This window comes from Leuresthes tenuis, unplaced genomic scaffold, assembly GCF_036924035.1.
Source record: "Leuresthes tenuis unplaced genomic scaffold, fLeuTen1.0.hap1 SCAF_5, whole genome shotgun sequence".
NCBI classification, from domain to species: Eukaryota; Metazoa; Chordata; class Actinopteri; order Atheriniformes; family Atherinopsidae; genus Leuresthes; species Leuresthes tenuis.
The window spans coordinates 2,820,239-2,839,986 of record NW_027325359.1 but is presented as its reverse complement, the minus strand read 5'-3'; the positions used below and the strand labels follow the sequence as shown (position 1 = coordinate 2,839,986).

The window sequence follows — 19,748 nt, the reverse complement described above, 5'->3', positions numbered from 1 at the left end:
AAGTGGCTCTCACAGTTGGAGATGCAAATGATCTGAGCCTTATCTTCACCCCTTACTGGTGCTTCTATATTTCTGTTTTTAAGCCTCAGTTTTGAACAGATGAGAGAGGGTGAGTCAGTGGCATTGATATGTACTGTATTTACATTATGTGTTATACCTGATGCATCCCACAGAGTGAGTAACCAGCAGAGAAAATACCCAGAAAAAAACATGCTGACAGCTTAGCCGGAGGCTGTTTGTGTGTTTGACTGAGTGAGAGTGTTGGTCTGCAGGTGTATGTATCAGTGTCAGTTTATGTATCTGCGCATCTGAGGGTACACCCTGCTGTTGTGTAAATGTGTGTTTATAAAAGATTCTGCCTGAGGACTTGTCTCCGCTTCCCCTTTCTCTGTTTCTTCACCAGGCTGTTTACGAGATGTGAGGTTCAATGGACGCCCCATCCCTCTGGATCCCGAGCAGCCTTCGGAGGGGCGTCAGGTTGTCACTTTGCAGGGTGTTTCTGTCGGCTGCTCCTCAGATGCCTGCAGAAAGCATCAATGCTCTCCTCCCTTGGTCTGCGTGGACCTCTGGAGACACCATGAGTGCAGGTACTGTAAATATGCAGGATAAACAACCCAACAAGATGAGACCATTCTGTCCAAAAATGCATATCGTAAGGAATGCATAACACAACCTTACTCATTAAAAGAAATAGTGAAGCCAAAACTCAGATTGCATCAAAAGTCAGTAACTGAAAACTTTTGAAACTGTAAAATCGATTCACTACAGATTTAATTATTTATAATTTATGTGCAGAGTAAAAATTTATAGTTTCTTCACATAAGTTAGCATTCAGTTAGCATTTTTCAGCTATGTAACACAAAAAAATAGTCTAAGAGGTCAAAAAGTGCAATAATTCACATTTGTGAAAAACAGGAAACAGGAGCTATTTTTTTCTGCCAATTATGACATAGAAAAGCCAGTTTCATAACTGTAACATTGGCTATTGGTTATATGAGTGCTACTCATTAGTCCAGTACCTCAAGTTTTGAGGCCTAACTAGACAATAGACAACTAAATAAAAAAAAGTAAATTTACAACAAACACAGTAAGGCTCTGGTTAGTCACACAGAGTGGAAACATAATAAACATCTGAACACATGGACATTAAGTCATCATATTTCAAATGTGCCATGGGGGGCGAGGGGGTTGGATTTTAATGAAAACCTGGAAAAAAATGAAAACGGACATAAGAAAAAAGGTTGAAATTTAAAATGAAATTCAAATCTAACAATAATGCAGTTTACAAACGTGAAGTTAATTGGCACACAGGAGTACATTTACATTCACATCCAGTTCATGTTAGTCTGAGACCAGTGTTTGTGAAAACAACCCTCAGGTTGTTGTAAAAAGTCATTTTAGTTGTCACTCTCAAACATTTTTTTTACAATTTGTTTGCCTTTATTTATGTAAATATAAGAATATAATCTGTTACTACTATTCATGACTAATTAAGTCTGACTAATTGCTTATTAGAATGTGAGAAGCTTGTGACTATTCGTCAATGATAACATACTGAGCTGTACCTTTATATAGTTCGGTTAAGAGTCCCAGTAAGCAATGACACTGAACCAGCATGTAAATGCACAGCCTTCCATAAATTGAATGCAGTCATCATTAATACACTTGAGCTGTCTCTATGATAACAAATCGAAATGTACGCTGAGAAAAAGCTCTATAGGGTTTCAACTTGATAGAATAGTGTATAGCAGTGGTGACTGTCTGAGTCCTGGCTGCCCCTTTAAACTCTGCAGGACCACTAAGTCTCCTTGCTGTGATGTCAAGACTCAAAACCAGCAGGGACTTTGACATCCATATTCTGTGATTGCGGCAAAGCCTCGGGATACAAAGCACTGAGAGAAGTTGGGGGTAGGGGTGAATGATATTCAGAGGATATTTTGTACAAATATACTGAGGAACTACTACTGCAAAGCCAATCTTAGCTTCTCGGTTTCTGTTCTTTATTTCATTTACAGTCGACACTCTGTAACCTTCAAAGAGTATATCTTTGAATCTGATATAAGAGGCCTAACTCCTGAGGGATTTATTTCTTCTCTATCGGCTTAGGCCTCATAGCTCTGTGGAATTCAGTGTTCTTTTTATCTGACAGTTTCCCAAGTGGCTCATGTCTGTGCTTTATAGTTCTTCATCTTCTCTGCACAGGTGCCCTCCAGGCCACATGACCAAAGAGAGCTCATTGGGCAGAGTGTGCATCTATACGCTGTGTGCCAGCCGGCCGTGTCGCCATGGCACATGTGTAGCTCATTCTCCATCCCGCTACTCGTGCCACTGCAGCGAGGGCTACCGGGGACGGCACTGCGAGGTGGCGCTCGCCGTGTTCCACAACGTGGACGGCAATAGCCTCAGCCTCAGCTCCATGTTCGCCATCAGCATCTGTGTCTTTGCTTTTTTAGGTAGCTATGTTGACTATGTCCTCTTCTACTTGTGGTAACTCAACTTTGCCATCATTAATTTTTGCTGTCTTTTTATTGCTTGACATAGTCATGGGATTATTATCACAGAATATTTGATCTGTTTTTTTTTCTGTAACATCAGCTGTTTTATCTGTTCTCCAACCCTTTTTGTTCTGTCATATCTAGTCACAAACACACATCTTGATGCCGTATTGATCTCTTGAGTTGTGCCAGGATGTATTTTCTCTATGGTTGGTTGGTGAAAAAACATGAAAGAAATATGTACACAAACTGTAAGCGCTGTGTACAGCTGTGCTGTAAGATGAAGCTGTGAGAATCCTTGAGAATTGGGGAGTTTCTTTGTTTTTCTATCTTTCTCATCACCCCTGTACCCACTTTCTCTTTCAGTGTTGACATCAGAAGTTCATTTCACTCACAGCCTTACTTTTTATTTGTCTCACTTATTTTATATCCCACCATACACTCATATTGCTCCCTTGATGTTTGTCTTTTATACATTTCTGGGTACATTTCTGTTCTCCCATATCATACTAAATGTCTCCCTATTGTACACTTTAGTGTTGTGCAGCATATGGAGTATATAGAACAGGCAAAACCTTCAAAGTGTGGACAGCTTCTATTGTTCCCTTGTTCATTCTAAGATCTGCCTAGGCTTGGGGTTAGATAAAGTTTAGTTAAAATCCATCGTAAAGTGAATTTATCAGAATCATTGTCAGTGTAGGAAGGTTTAAACTTACTTTAGAATAAGTGGATCATAAAGGTGTAGTTTGACAAAGATTTGTAATATTTTTGGAAGAAATTTAAATCTAACCAACGTCTCTCAGCACATGCCCAGCTGTAGCACAGAATGCCAGCAGCAATAAACTGAGTCAGGTGAAAGGATTTAGTCCATATTTGTGGGTGAAGTGGTGATTGAGGCTAAGAAAATAAAGCACCGGATTAAGGCGTCAATGGGAGTATTACTGAATGTTCATCTTAAGCAATCATAATACAGTGATCAAGTGAAAGCTTGAAAATAATGATTTTTGTGGAAATATTTTGAAGTTTGCAAACTTTGGCTGTGGGAGTTTGCAAACGTCTCCCTTTGAAGACTCATCAGATGATCTGAGACTGCACTCTGACATTTAAGAGGTCATGAGTTCATAGACGTATACCAGAAAGAAACCTCAGACTGCTTTGTAGATTAGGATCAGAGTGTTAACATCAATAATTATAAGAAGAGGATTATGTGGTCTCCTTTTTCTGCCTGTTGAGAACTAAGCAGCTGAAGTTTTGCACTGATGCCCGAGTACACAATGTTATTGAGGCCAGACAGCATAGATGCAGGTATGGGAAACCTTTTCCAGGTATGTTGTAAATTGAAGAATGATTTTGGAAAGTCCAAAAACATAAGGTTAGGTCTAGTACTTGAGAGTTTAAATGGAAATCAATTGAAAGTTATGAAGAGATGAGAAGTGACTTGGTTTTTCTATATGTGACCAGTATATCATTGCTGCCAGGTTACAAATGTTGCATGTTCAAAACCATGATTTTTGCAGATGTAAACGGTGACAGGCAGCACTGAATTATAAGAAAGAAAAACAAAAAGAAACAATATGAAAAAGTAAGGACAATTTTTGTGACACTTTATAGTTAGCAAATATAATTTTCAGTGAGAAAAAAATGCTTGATGGTAGATGGTAAGATCTGAAGATGCCTTTCTGTTCATTATTCTTTGTACAAAGTCTGCTTGTTTTCTCTGAACTTCAGAATGATTAATTTGTTAAGGAAAATGTAAGAAAAGTGTTGTAAAAGCGTTCCATCCAAAAGTCAGGCTAAAAAGAAAAATAGCCTAAATTTTAAATCATCAGTGAAAAGTTATCAACTAATTAACTATGAAAAAGATGCTCCAGCTGTGGACCTGACCCAGTTTGGTATCAATGACACTTGCCCGCATGTGTAAACAATCAGATAAAACTGCATGGTTGATAGTCTCATAAGCTGTGTTAAGATCTAACAGGATCAAAATTCAATATCCGCCCACATCTGCTGCCGGCAGGGTCTTTTTTCTTTAAAGAAGTATGCATCAATATCGCTACAATTGTTGTAAAAAGAGGTGGACGATTGCTTTAATACATTGCTGTGGTTGAAGAAAAGAATGAGCTGGTTGTGCTAGTTTCAGGGATCGTATATGAGGAATGGTGTTCTTTTTCTGGTCCTCATGGAGATGGAAGGACAGATGGCTCCCTTCTTGTTGCTCACTTCCATCTAAAGGGCGTTTGCTGTTTATGAGTCTTTGTGTCACATATAAAACGCCTGGGCGATTCAATACACTGTCCCTGCCTATAACTGACTCAACATTCCCTCCAGGGCTGTGTGGCGAGTATTAGGACATCAGTTATTCTGACACTTGTGAATGAAACATGTTAAGTTTTCAGCTGTATCTGATAATTAATTCAAAGCTGATGAAGTGGGGCCTTGGCCTCTTTCATAGAAATTCATGTGTTGCTTGCAGTGCTTACTAAAAAAAGGTGCCGTCCATTTGAAGTAGCTTGTCCACTGCTGCAGATGAAGCATTTATATTCAGAGCGCAAACTTTTCACCTCACCAAGAATCACTGCTCCTTAATGTAATTCAGATTAGAACAAGCGCTCGTTGGTGAGTGTAATTACATTTTCACACCTTAGAAAAATAATAAAACAAGTCGAGTCACTCATTGGAGCTTAAAGCAAAAGGGAGAGTCAGCTTCACCTCAAGATCAACCATCCTTTTAGTTGCATGTGGAAATAAAATTAGTCCAGGTTTTGAGTTTGGAAAACAGCTGGCTTTACAGCGCATAGACTCATAGTTTAAAGATGACCCTCATCACCACGAGAACCACAATCATAAAAACACACTCGCAACACTAAGCAAGACTGCTGGCTCGCTACTAAATTAAAGGGGGACTCTTACCCTGCCTCAAAGTGCATTAAAAGTTAAAACGATCATCCATTATTAAGTTATACATACGCCATCACAGCAGTCTGTGAGCTCAGCATGTGCTATTGACAGAGCCAGATGAGCTGACCAATTCTCATTAGTTCAGCATCAAATCTGACTCTGTTTTTTGATGAATAGAAGAAATCAGCTGCCCATATGGGCTCAGATGCCAAACGATTGTGTAAAGTGCCTGTTCCTTTTACTTCCCTGAAAGATGTATAAATAAATCATTTTTCCAACTCCTTCTCATCTCTCACCTGTCTCATTTCCATCTGCTTCTTCATCAGTTTTCTTCTCTCCTTTATCCTCTACTGATGTTTCATCTGTCTCACAACTATTTTTTCTTCCTCACTACGCTCAGACTGGAGGTACAATGAAGGGGTTAAGTGTTTAGATCATGCTTGGTTGTAGTTTACTTCACACTCATTCATAATGCACAGTCCAGTCAAGGCTAACATCATAATACCCTGTTCATAGTAACAGTTGGTGGACCGAAAGGCAGCCGTACTATGGATTGATGAATGACTGCGATGTTTGTGCTCCACCCTGTGTGATATTGATCTCCCAGGAATGTAGTTGCACTTTCACTCTCTCAACTCTGTGTGCTAGTGGCTGTCTGTTTACCTGCGGCTAATTTTGTATGTTTGTACGGTGAAGTTGTCTTGCTTGGCTTCACGTCCAACTCCTCCCCCTATAGTGATGTGTTCGATATCAGCTCAGGTGATGTTGAGGGATGAGGTAAGCTCATGCCTGAGGCAACACCTCAGAGCAGGTAATCCTGGAGGTGAGGACGAGAGCCAGCGTCTGGTTGGCGCCTGGCCTTATCAAGATTCTGGTGTTTGCTCCAAGGCTGCTCTGGCGTAACAGCGAAGGAGCCAGGTCAGCTGATCAATACTGCTCTCCTCTCTACCCCATACAGAGGACAGGTCTGTTGGGGATTGAGAGGGAATGCTTCAAATCTTTTTTCTGTCTGAAATTAGAGCAACATAGAAGTAAAAGTGTGTAGCAGCTGAGGAGCTTAAAATTGAACGGGCATTGACTAAAATAGATGCTTTTTAATTGAACCAACATTTTACTGGTGGAGATGAGCTCTCTGGGAGTTGTTTTACTGTCTGTGTTTATAGGCTCTCAATACCTGCATGCGCGACCACCAAAGAGTCGTTGGTGCAGAATTCTCTTTCGAAGCAATTACTTTAAAAATCCAGACTAATGTCATTACCCTGCATTTCTCTGAAGATTTCCAATTAAACTGATACTTAGCTCACACCATGTAAGCTACTCTTTGTGAAATGGATCCTATCTAGTGCACAAGATAAAAGCCGAGGCCAGAGAGGGACTGAAAAACAGGAACTGCAGGAGACTTAATGAGTGAGGAGGAGAGAAGGGAGGACAGAGGGAGCGTCCAATATGCAGCAACAAAAAGAAAGAAAAAAACAGAGATAACAGGAAAAAAGAGTCAAAGAGTGAAGTAGTAAAAACAGATAGCAGAAAGAAAAAAATGAGCAAGAGGGATGGCAGATGGGAGAAAAATATTGGTTGAGATTAATGGACTTTAAAGGTCAGTCCAGCATGTTGTATAATTCAGCACACAATAGCTGTGATTGATGTGTATGCTTTAGGACCTTTCCTGCTCAGCATCCGCAGCATTCCTCTCTGCGTTTAGCTGAGCCACTGAGGCTTTGAGTTTAAGCTGGGAGGAGTACAAATTCATTTAATAGGGTTCTGAGGAACTGTGGTCTTTGATAAGACGGGAAACAGAGAGGCAACTTCAAAGGGAATAGGTGGAAAGGTGGTACCTCTATTTCCATGTGTGCTCCATTAGTATGTCTTAACTGTACACTCAGTGCATCTAGTAGGTCTTCCAGGACAAATCGATGTTATGAATTCCATATTTGTCATTTATTTCATATAACGTGAGGTGTTTTATTATATTTGATGAAAAAATATGAATTATCATTGTAACACAGGTGTGGTATTCACTAAAGTTTTTACATTTACATCATAACTTTCTGCTCACATTGTCAATTTTGTTTACACCCAAAGAGGTGCTTTTTCTGCTCGAAAACCCTTTGTAATTATGCGAGAGGGCTCCTTGCTGTGCTAACACACTCTCTGACACCCCTCAGTGTTGATGCTGGGGCTGTTTCTCTACTCCTGTTGGAGAAGACACAAGGGCCTGAAGGAGGGTGTTTACCACGTGTCTGCACACCACGGCGAGTGGGAGGACATCCGAGAAAATGTGCTCAACTACGATGAGGAAGGTGGAGGGGAGCAAGACCAGGTGATCACACAAACTCGCTGGCATTTTATGTGGCAATAAATAAATAAAAAATGCAACATGCACAATGCACTTTTTGAATGTCTTAGCTCTACTTTTATCTATTTTAAATGTCATCCTGCTATACTGGCAAACATTAACATTTGGTTGAGAAAGATTTTTGTTGGGTCTGTGAAATGAAAACTAAATATCAGATCCCTGGAGATCTGGGAATGACAGTCAATTAGTTGAAATTAAACAAGAAGACACAATGGAAGTTAACGCTTCCGTGTTCATAGTGCTCATAAGAGTAGAACCTAGTACACCAATCAGATAATTAATTACTTGGCTGATCAAAGGTGCTGTCGTTACCAACATCTCTTCCTACACCGTGGCTCCTTGTCAAGGTCCAAGTAACAGACTAATTTGTTCGCAGAGGCTTAAACTTAGCACACTGATAGTGTGTTGTCCTGTGCAATCTTATTTATTATTATCTCCTAAATTCAAAAAAAGATTAGACAGAGAAGAAAAATATGAATTCCGTGTTCTGTCTGTCCTTCTTTAATTTCCTGCTTTCCTCAGAATGCCTTTAACATGGTAGAGCTGCAGCGCTCTCTCCAGCCCAGCCCTGCGCAGTCACTCCGCTACAGTTACCCACAGAGCATCATCTCCTACCCGCAGAATAAGCTTCCCCAGGACAACGACAAAAAGGGTATGTCAAACGGGAATGGCAGCGCAGCTATTGCCCTGCGTTTGGCCATCCCTCCCTCAGAGGCAGAGACCCTATCATCCCCTCTGACTTTCCGTCGCTCCCAGAGAGCCTTTTCCTTCTCCAGCCAAGACTTGGCTCGCTACTTGTGTGAGGTCATCAGGGACATGGAGCACCCAGAGGTGCTCGGCACCATGACCACACCACGCCGTCCCTCTGGAAAGGAGCGCAGCCTCGCAGCAGTACGCTCCCTCAGCTCCCTTAATGCATCTCAGGGTTCAGAAGCCAGGCTTCAGGCAGCCCAGAACACCCGGATGGACAAATTCAAAACTCTCCGAGCTGTGGTGAGCGATTTAAGAGGAGACTCCAAGACTACACAGGGCCAGAGAGACAAAATTAAGGAAAGCAGAGGGCAGCTGAACTGTGAGAAGAGTGGGTGAGGCTGCACTCGGAGACACAGAGCTGCAGGTTTCAAAAAAGCAACACTAATCAGAAGTCAGTGTTGGAAATCCAAAGGGAGGTAATTAAATGTGAAATACTTTGAGATTGGGAGTTTGCCCAGGGTCTACGTGAAGTCTGTAATAAATTTACTGTATTGATGAAACTTTGAACATTTATGTTCTTTGATATAAAAGATGTTTACCAATGAATGATCAGATGTGATGTATTGTTTACTTGGCATTGCACTGTACATTATTTTCTTCACAAAATGCACTTTTTAAAAGGTGCCCTGTGTCCAAACTACTCGTGTCATACAACTCATAAGAGTAATGTCTGCAAAGTAAGATGGCAAACAAGTTTCCCGCAAGTTATCTGGATTCTTTTTGCTGTTAATGACTCATGAAATCATTTATGTAACAAAATTAATCATTTGTATTATCTATTTCCTTTTAAATAAATGAGTATCTTTGATAATATTTCAAACTCAATCTTCTTCAAACAGCAGCTCATATATGTGATTTGCAAATATTTAGTTTTTGAAGTTCAAGCCAAAGTCAGATGTAGGTAAGATATCTCATTACCCACGAATGGAAATAACTTTGCATTTCCAGGATTTTCCAATGATAACATTCATGTAAAAATGGAACAGCTGTTCTTGTCATATTCAGCTATTACAAGCTAGAGGAGCCACTGATGAGAAGAACAAGTCAATTTGGGGATTAATCATTCATGTTCACAGCCTCCTGCAGCCTTCTGACCCAAGCTGCTCAGACTCTACTGTGCAAACTCAAAATGTGGGTGTCCCAGCAGGCAGCCCTACATCATACTTAATTGGCCAGTATTACTAGAATTAAACAAGTGTGACACTAGAGCAAGCCTCCTGGGAAGCATGCAGAACTGCTGCCAGCAGCTGATGGTCTTGATGTCTGCTTTGGGTCTGTCTGCCCACCTACATAATGCATCGTTATCAGATATGAGAAGCAAAGACGATGATTTTTACACCCTGAAGGTCTTTAAGGGGGTTCATATATGTACATTTGTATTCATGAGTTTTGGTATGAAATCCACATGAGAAACCAGATCACTCTGAGTTAATAAAAGTCATCTCTACATTAATGCTGCTAAGCATTTACTTTCATATGGTTATTTTTGATCCAGTAATGGGCTAAGAGAAAAATGTGTTGCGTGAGTCCACACTGCCACCTATTGGCAAGCTACTAACACTACCTTCGATTCAAACAGAATCTCATTACTCCGCTTCAGAGTTTATCTCAGTGTTATGCACAAGTGGGATTTCATCCAGCGGAATTTAAGGATCCTTGAGCAGGTTCATGGTTGTTTCTGGCATCTTGATTTACAATTTAGGCCAAATATTATTGCATTTATGAAAATTAGTCCAACTACTGTATGAATAAGTGGAAATTTAAAGTGCTCATTTGTATTGCTGCTAGATTATCTACCTACTTATAGTATAAACAGCTCACTAACATGAATAATATTTAAATTTAGATTGTTGAAAAGAGATTCTGAAAAATGTTCCAGGTAACGAATGACATTGCACTGCTCTTTTGATAATACAACCTTTGAAATGTTAGATTTCAGCAGCCTGAATCTCCATTAATCTTGGTGTTGCTGCTTGTTTGTGGGCATGAGTGTGTCATTATAGTAATCATTTTCAGTCCTTTTACAGGGGACAGAAAAACGTCCTCCAATGACCATAGAAGAACATGAGAAATCCATTACTTGATTTCAGTTGTTGCAAAATATTTGTCAGCCATTAGAGGGCAGTGTAAGTCTATTAACAGTAAATTCAACTTAGCAAACTTTTAGCAACACCTGGAGGCATGGGGGGATGGGGGGGATGGGGTTTCAAATGAAAAAAGTTGATGAATAAGTGCACAAAATTTTACATGTTTATGTTTGAATAAATTACTTAAGTAGAGATAGTAATGCAATACAAGTATGATATAATGTATCATGCACTCATGATGCAGAAAGTCATTGATATTAACAGACTAAGTTGACAATATTACTTACAACTGTTTAGCTGGTTAACGTTCAGATAGTATAATGCTATGCTGCATGAATTTCCTTTTAAATTTTACAACTTTTTTTTCCCAAACTTTTTAAGTTGTTGCATTTTTATTTTCTTTCGTTTTTCTTTTTTGAGTAATTTTGGGTCATGTTTTAGGAAAGATGAGGCGGCAATGCGATTTATGAGCAAAAAGGTTCCTGGTTTTTGTCTTGGTTGGGGCCTGTCTGAGTGCAGCTTGTATGTTCTTCATGTGCTTGCGTGGGCTTTCTATCACTACTCCTGCTTCCTCTCACAGTACATAGATACTCATGTCACGTTAAGTGATGATTCAAAATTGACCATAGGTGCGAGTGTGAGCATGCATGGTTGTCAGTCTGTGTTAAACCTGTGATGGATTGGCAGCTTGTACCAGCTGTGCCCTGCCTCTCTCCCAAAGTTGGCAGCAATAGGATGCAGCTACCTGGTGAACCTGAACAGATAAAGCAGGTACGGTAAATGGGTGGATGGGTCTTAAGCAAAATATCCTAGAATTTAGGATATTTATCTTAATGACTGATTCATTTCATAACTACTAATATTGATCTAAAATGGGATATAGCTCCAAAATAAGAGGAAATGTGGAACATTTCCCCAGTTTAAAGGGTTACAGTACCTGTTTAAGATGTATTTTAGAAACTTGAAAGTAAGTTATTTTTATAGTGGTCAAATAAATCTAGTATAGAGTAGTATAAAGATACTATCTATAAGATCTATTTCTGTATTGTCTGATGTATGAGTTAGAACAACTGGATATGTTATGTAAGCTGACTCTTCGTCACTTGTGATCTATCACCCATCTACGGGTAATCATATTATCGGGGTCAAATCTACCCTGAAGCTCTGAATTTGACACAATCTTCGAGTTAAGTTCGTAAGAGATGATCATTTTTAAAGCCCTCAAACTCAACAGAGGGAATGGGAAGAAGCACTTTAATGAGGGACCATTGAGGAAGATGATCCACTGTGTGTACTCTTGCACTACAAGATAAATTTCTTATGCAATATCAGAAGAAAAAACCTGGGGATAGGGCGAGGTGACTTGGCTAAGTCTGTAGGAGGAGTAGCAGAAGAGCAGAGTGTTTGATGTGACAGCTGGAGATTGTAAGAATGAGGGGTGACACAGAGCTCTCGCTTCCTCAGCCCTGGATGGTCACCAAGCCAGACTGTCAGTCAGTCACTCTCTGAGATTCCAACTCTGTTTACTCTTGTGTTATTAACGTGTGTGTATGTGTGTGTCCATGTTTATCCTCAGGCAATAGATCTGGGAGAAGTGACAGTGTGGCGTGGCCCTCTGTCAGTCGCCCAGCAAAGTGGCATGCGTGTCAGCTCTCCTGACAGACACTCTCATCCTGCTGGCCAACGATGGCGGTTGCAAATGTGGGACATGTCTTGTGACAGAGCGACACAGCCTACACGACAACTCCGCTTGCAGACAGGACACAAGCAGTCAAGTTTGATGTGAGGGGGTCAATGTTGAGGGTCTGGGTTCTCAGAGGCTGAGTGAGAGCTGCAGTGATCTCTGCACAGCTGGAGACGCAGCAGCTCTGTTGCACATCACTTACAGCTTGTTTTTTTTTGTTTTTTTCAAATGGTTGTAAGAGAAACTTGTTTTTGTGGGGAAAGTGCAGATGCAGTTTAGATCTATCACTGTATAGCTTGTTAACACCAATACAATACAGTTTGGAATTTCGCTTGTACCAGCAGTTTTTACCTGCTTTGATACAGCACTTAATATAGTGCTGATCTCGGCTTTACAGTGGAAAAAAGTAGCGGTCGTGATCGGAGATTATTTCAGCAGCCGATGACATATGGCAAATGAATGAAAAATCAATTCCAACACGTCTTTGAAACACAAATCAGAGCAGTTTTTGTATAGTAATTCTTTTTTTGAGATAAAAGACACTCATGCTCTTGAATAACAAAACAAACTGAAAGAAATCTACCAAAGAGCTGTCAGTGAATTTAAGAGAGTTACTGAGGAACAGTTTTTAATCATATTTCAGCATTCCCATGCAAGGTTAAGAAAAGAACATTTTTTGTTTAAGGGTTTAAGAATAAAAAGAAAGAATATCTTTTCTTCAGGGTTCTTTTTTCTCCTAGTCCTATATCTCGTTCTTCCCTCACTTTCTACACTATTTGAAATAAATAATGAAACTAAAGTCTATTTTACACGTGTTCTACAGTCCAAACAAAATATCAACAACTGGAAATATATATTCCACAAATTTACCAACAGAATATTGATAGTGTAAGTAGTTGATGATGAATAAAGTATTTTTCTTCTATTCTATTATAATTGCTGTGGTTCTCTAATTCCCTGGGCTCCTAAAGTAAAGGGACAGATCTCACACACTGAATTTATCAGAACGTGGATCTCTGGCTGATTTTGTCAGAGCTGCCAGGATTTTTTTGAGACAATGGAAACTTAAAGTACAAAGCAGTAGTGCTTGAGACTGCATTTTATGATTCCTGTTTGCTCGATCAGAAAGCTGAAGAGAAAATGTGACTCATTGAGATTATATTTTTGTCCACATAAAGAATAGTGGAGATCTTGACTAGACTTCAGGAATGATCAGAATCCCACAATGACTGCAAAGCACCTCACCCAATTTTTGTTTTTGTATTAATTTTTTTGTCAGTGTGGCCTGTTTTGGTCTTTGTTCATTTTGTATATTATTGTTGCTTTTGCTGTTGTTAAGAAAGTAAAAAACAACAATAATCTGAACGTTAGCAAACAGAATTTGGTCACATGTGCGCACTATATAAAGTCCTAATATATGTTTCACACTGCATCGTCACTTCCTTACTTATATATGCCTGTCTACTTATATGTGTATATAGATATATATTTCTTTGTAGTTTTAAACATTTTGACAACTACTCAGCCTGCAAACACTCATGAAACAATTGAAATCTGCAGAAACATAATCCATGTAAACACTGTTCAGATTTTTCAATCCCTTCTTTTGAGATTAAAAGTGAAGTTTGGGAGGTTCAATATATTCATATGCTTTATATACACACACACACACACACATATATATATATATTTTTTTTTTTCATCATTATTTTTTTCTATACATATATTCATATAGTTTTTTGTTGCTGTTTTTCCAGACAAAATGTAGTTAAATGCCATTCCATCATGCAGTTTGTGCTATCTGCCCAAAGATGGCACTCACTGCCGCACCTGAGCTCTGACTCACACTACTGATCTGTGCTCACATCAGGATCCCCAGGTCCGACACTTCATCCGCTTGTTGTGCTACAGTGCTCCAGCACTGTGATCTGGAACGATGCACAACGGTCTCTCAGAAATGTGGTGGTCACAGTTTATCATTGACTGAATTAGAGGCATTTAATGGCACTACTGTGATGGATTCTGGGAGCGGCTGATGTATTGATCATAGTTCTCTGCTTAGCTGCAAATCCTCAGATAGTTACTAATCACATCGAGTAATCACCTCCCTTTGTTTTTTAATGCTCTAAATGGTTTTAAACTAGTTTGCACCACAGGTGACGTTGATGCAAGAACTGACTGACTATTTGAGGAGGATTACATCAGAGCAACTGAATCTATGAGGTCTAAGGACTTTGTCCATCCATCACTGAGGAAGAGGAGGGTTGAGCTGAGTGGCGTGGTGGAGAGGAAGAGGGGGAGAAGCAGAGGGTGCCTGACAGATGGGCTTAGTGAGTGAATCATTGACAGGGGCTTGCAAACGGATGCTGGCTCCATCAATAGCTCAAAGCCTGTGTGATGAATTACTGCAGACAAACAATGCTGAGTAAGCAAATGTGTTTTTAACAAAGCCAGGTGGAAATATTAGAGCTTCATTTGAGAGCTTCAAACATGAAAATATCAGCTGTATTCATGTCTGCTTCTTTTTAGGTTATATAAGGATACAGCCCAGCAAAGCAAATACATTTCAGTGTCATTTAATAATTGTTCATATTTTTATCTTCCCATTTCATTATTCCTAACCTTCACTTTGTTTTAATTGATATCATAACAGGAGCCACAGCTTTAAACACATGTCGGCCTGAATCATACTACGCTGATTGTACCAGTATGTGACAAAAAAGCCTTCAAGACATCCTATAGAGTTAGCAGAACATGACAAACGTTAAGGGGAAATGAACACTGTAAAAGAACATAAAACTTTATTTACTTACGTAAGAGTAGGAAAGAAAGAAAAGGAGAATCCACTCCACTGTTTCACCATACATGCAAAAAAGTCCATACTTGAAGATTAATGGGGTTGGAGGATGGTGCAATGCACACGACTGCCAAGCTGAAGAGCCAAGCTTGAAGTCCATCCCAGCCACTAATGTTTTCAAGTCATTATTTCCACTTACCTTGACTTTCACTCACCATTTTTTCACTGTTTTACAAAGTCCAAACTATTTTGTCAAGGTTAGGCGTTAAAAACATGTTTGATTATTAAAAACTACATGGTCAATGAAAGGAAAACCTCATGGCTTGCATTAAAACAGACACTTTAATAATGTATCGCATCAAAACAGATGTGTGATTGGGCACAAAATATCATAAACACTTCTGCATTGTTTTTGTTTTGTTGTGTTCTGTGAAATTTAAAAAAATAACTTATTGTGATTTTTCTTTTGTGTTTACATGGTTTTTGTTTATTTTCTTTAATATAGTTGTTTGCGAAATGTTGTGCTGTTTATTTGTTTGTTTTCTTTTGTGCTTGTCTAGCAATCACTTGGCAAACAAATTTTCGGTTTTATGGTATGTTTTGTGCAGTGCAGTTTTATGTTCCCCTAAGGGCCATTGTATTAAATATTGAGGTGTTTCTCAGAAAGCAGTTCTCCCTGAGTTTAGCGTGATTCAGTTATCTTCAGTAATCGCTGTTGTTGCCAAATCAACCAGGACTGACATTTTCAAGATCAATATTTGAAAAAATGTATCACAAATACACAAACTAATAAAAAAAAAAACACATCTCATGTTTCAGTTTTCTTGCTACCTTAAAAGAGTAGCCTACAAAATGTTAACCCCTCCCTAAAGTAATCTTGTCCTCCCTCTGTGTGTGTCCTCCTCCCTATTACTGCAGACAGAACTCCACCAGGTGCTGCTGGGAACAATGGCTGGCCCATGCAGGGATCAATGCCAGGCCACTGATGGGCTCTCATTCCTTCACCAGCAGACGTGATAAATGACATGGCCCATATGTTTCAGCAGCTTAGTCTCCAGCCATCAGCCTCCTTTGTCTTCAGATCTAAAGGGAGTTATGCTGTGAAAAATGTGATGCACACAGGCACAAACAAAGCAACTTAGACACACACATGTTACTGTTCAAGACCCAATATGGAAAGAAAGTGATGATAAAGTTTATGGGTGGCAGGTCCACACTGTTTAAATTAACAGAATTTAGCAAATTCAGTATTTGATGCTCTAAAAATGAACATGCTCTCTCTCCTCTTCTGCCTCTACACTTTTTTTCCTTGGCAGCAGTAAATCGTGATGTCTATACAGGTAGCAGTGCTCTGGCCCCTGCCGGCCGTGTCCCAGGTGTCTTGTCAGCTGTCAGAGACGTCCGACAGCAGACAGGGATGGCATGACCAGCGGGCCGGGCCATGTTGGACGGGTCAGCCGTCAGTGTTGTGGACAGACAGGCATGTGGCAGTGATCTTCCTGTGACAGGCTGTCAGAGCCGCTGGAGAGCCACCAACCAGCACTCGCCCCCTGTCATCCCACCTGACTACAGACAGGGGGGAAGATCTGAATTCTCAACTTGGCACCCAGACTCCACTGCTGCCTTCTCAGTTTTGTACAGTACCTCCATTGTGGCTTCTAAATTCAGCCTATTTCTTTATCAGGAATTGCAACAGTGAGGTGACTGGCTAAGAAACAGTGTTGCTCTATATTCTAATCGAATGTTTGATGAAAGAATGATCAAATTCAAGTGCTATTCAAACTATACCTGCAGGGTATAACACAGTTAACCAGACAAGTTCTGCACATGGAGAGACGCAAGACTGTCACATGACATCATTACCATTTTATAACTAGAGACATCTCTACAGCTTGCAAACCTCTCTTCTGATGGCAGTGTATGCTTGAGCATGTGTGTTTACCCCAAATGACTCTAAATTCCCCATTCTGTCTGCGCCTGTGTGACAGGTGACATTTGGAGCAGTTCAGGAGACGTATGTGCCATTTGTATCCATGGCAGGGTCAGACTATGTTACCTGACCTGCAGGACACAGAGCTGGAGAAAAGATACTAATCTCGCGCAGGGATCAATACAGCACAGAGAGGACCTGATAATTGACCACTGTCAATCAATCAACACTGTGTTTGTGCAGCCATTAAATGTGTCTTTGTCAGTAGGGAGGCAGAAAATAGAGCTTTACGCAGTATAAGCAGCATATCTGCTCATCAGACTCCTGCACTGAGACTCACTTAAATTAAAGTGTATACTTTAAACTTGAATCAACTAAAAATTAGGTGAAAATTAAATGCAGAAAATAACGGCATGTGAATGTCGTGATATTTGATATTCTGTGTACCAGGCAGTAAAGTGGGTCATGCACTAATATGAGGGTCAGTGCTTTGATCCCCAGCTCGTCTAATCCACACGTCAAAGTGTCCTTGAGCAGGACTGTGAACCACACAGCTGCTCCCAATGTATCATCAGTCTGCATTTGATACAAAAAGCCCCGTTTTGTGTAAAATAAATACCTTATATGAATACTTGTTTTGTAAAGTGCTTCAAGTGCAGAAGTTGACCAATATGTTGCTGTTTTATTGCCAGTGGTGAGTATTTAAAGAGCAGGTAGTAGCTGATTGCCAATGTATGACTAAGATATCATGGCTTTCTTTTCTTTATCATTGTTTAAAAAAAGCATTGTTTCATCTATATTTATTTTGTAGTTTCTGTTCTGCATTTACCACCAAATCAGGTAATCAAAAACCTCAAACCACAGCAGCCACACTGACAAGGCTGCCTGGAACGCAGATGTCTCGCCTCATGTTTTTGTTTACCAGCTCTGCCAAAATGTAAGCCAATGATGATTATCTTAAAATGGCAAACGAACAGACAGATTTATCAATTTATCGCGATTTGGGTCTTCAATAAGATGAGAAGAAGGCAGTTAATTTAATGCACATGAAGCTCTGTCATTTTATTATTGATCAAGAATCAAAAGTAATGTATAATTTGTTTGTAGAATCTGTTTAACTTTAAAGGAACAAGTAAGTATGGCTTTCAGATGTATGTAGGCTTAGTGGAGAAACTGACTCTGAAACAAAGTACAAAATTATATGAATTTTTTTTAAAAAGTCTTAAAAGATCTTGACTGTTTCCCACCAGTGGAAATAAAACGCATCTGTGCTTTGAATGGCTGAAAAAAACTGAAGATTTGGTTGCAAGCAATCGATCAATAAGCGAGGAAAGTACCTCAGAGATTTCTCAAGAAAGAAATAAAGAAAGAATAAATAAATAAATAAATAGTCTTTAAGTTAATGTTTCCTGGTTTGATGAACACAGTTCTTCAAATTTGGGTTCGGTGTTATTGTGCAGGACGGAGCTTCATTTGGGGTGGTTTTATCTCTATCTGAGGAAAAGTACTGAATAAACACTGCAATCACAAAGACATACCCTGCAGTACAAATGGATCCATAAACACGTCTGTGACAAGACTGACTAAACATCCTTCCTTTTGGGCTTCCATATACGACCATATTAATGGGGGCCATGATTAGTAATGCTGAACTAATGCACCACAAAGGTGCGAAGGACACACGTATGAATATGTACAGGAAAGCAAGCGTAGACCGACACAAACAAAAATGCAAAGACACTACAACATGCACACACACACACAGAGCACCAGAGGCAGAGACCACAAATGCACGAGATGTTCTGAGAGGAGGTGACATCAGAATATGCAAAAAAGACTTTGCCGCAGGCCAGAGATTTTTAATGATGAATCCATTCATTATAGAATAAGGTCATTATGCTTTTGTTGTCATGAAATGTACACATTCATCATTAGTCCACCCAGGACCGAATCCATTGTCCCTCCTCGCCAGACGACCTTGGATGGAAAATTTATAAAGCAAAAAAAATAACAAACACTCACAAATACAAACACCGAGACACGCCAGCATGCAAACCAGTGCACACATCAACATCCCCAAGGACAACAAATATACGCAACATGAAATATTCCTCTAAACCATCAACATTTCATCACACCATTTAAAAAGCAAAAGAGGTACTGCAACAAAATACTCTGTTTCTGTGTATTGTTCAGCTGTTTCATACCCATACCAGAGACCAAACCAGATATATGAGCCTGTAATGAAACATTTTATGCTAATTGTATTTGTTTATGAGCAAATTAATGGCAGCCGTGCAAAACGGATGATGATGTGAGCACATACACAACATGATAGGATTCCTGAGGAATTCATTAGCTGTTTGCAGGTAATTAGAGGAAATAATTAAGGTGATTAGAGTGCGTTACATGCACCCACACACACATACACACATTCGTACTGTATACATCAAAGGATCTCCCCCATCACCCTCCCCAGTTTTCTGCAACTCTTTCTGGAAAGTGCTGACAGTGCTGCTGAGAATAACCCAATCACTGAAATACAGAAAAATTTTGAACGCTCTTTCTCCCCTCATCTTCTCCAAGTCTACTGTTTTCAAGGTTCCCCTCCAGTCACAAATCCCTCATACCGAACCGGTCACAATGTGACACATGCAGAGGTGGCACATTGGTGCACCACAGACACAATCAAGAGGAGAGCTGTGGCAACAATGCGGGAGTGATAAATCAACAAACGAGAGCTCCCCA

At 39.8% G+C, this 19,748-nt stretch overlaps 1 protein-coding gene across 1 annotated transcript in view; it reads left to right on the top strand.

Moving 5' to 3' along the window:
• LOC140306848 (neural-cadherin-like) overlaps positions 1 to 9,333 on the top strand; it is a 65,964-nt gene extending 56,631 nt beyond the window's left edge. Inside the window, exons 29-32 of the mRNA XM_072385459.1 lie at positions 404 to 587; positions 2,203 to 2,453; positions 7,559 to 7,713; positions 8,272 to 9,333. Of these exons, the coding sequence (XP_072241560.1) occupies positions 404 to 587; positions 2,203 to 2,453; positions 7,559 to 7,713; positions 8,272 to 8,838 (1,157 nt within the window). The 3' untranslated portion in view covers positions 8,839 to 9,333. The remainder of the gene's footprint in view (positions 1 to 403; positions 588 to 2,202; positions 2,454 to 7,558; positions 7,714 to 8,271) is intronic.
• The last annotated feature ends 10,415 nt before the right edge of the window (positions 9,334 to 19,748 follow it).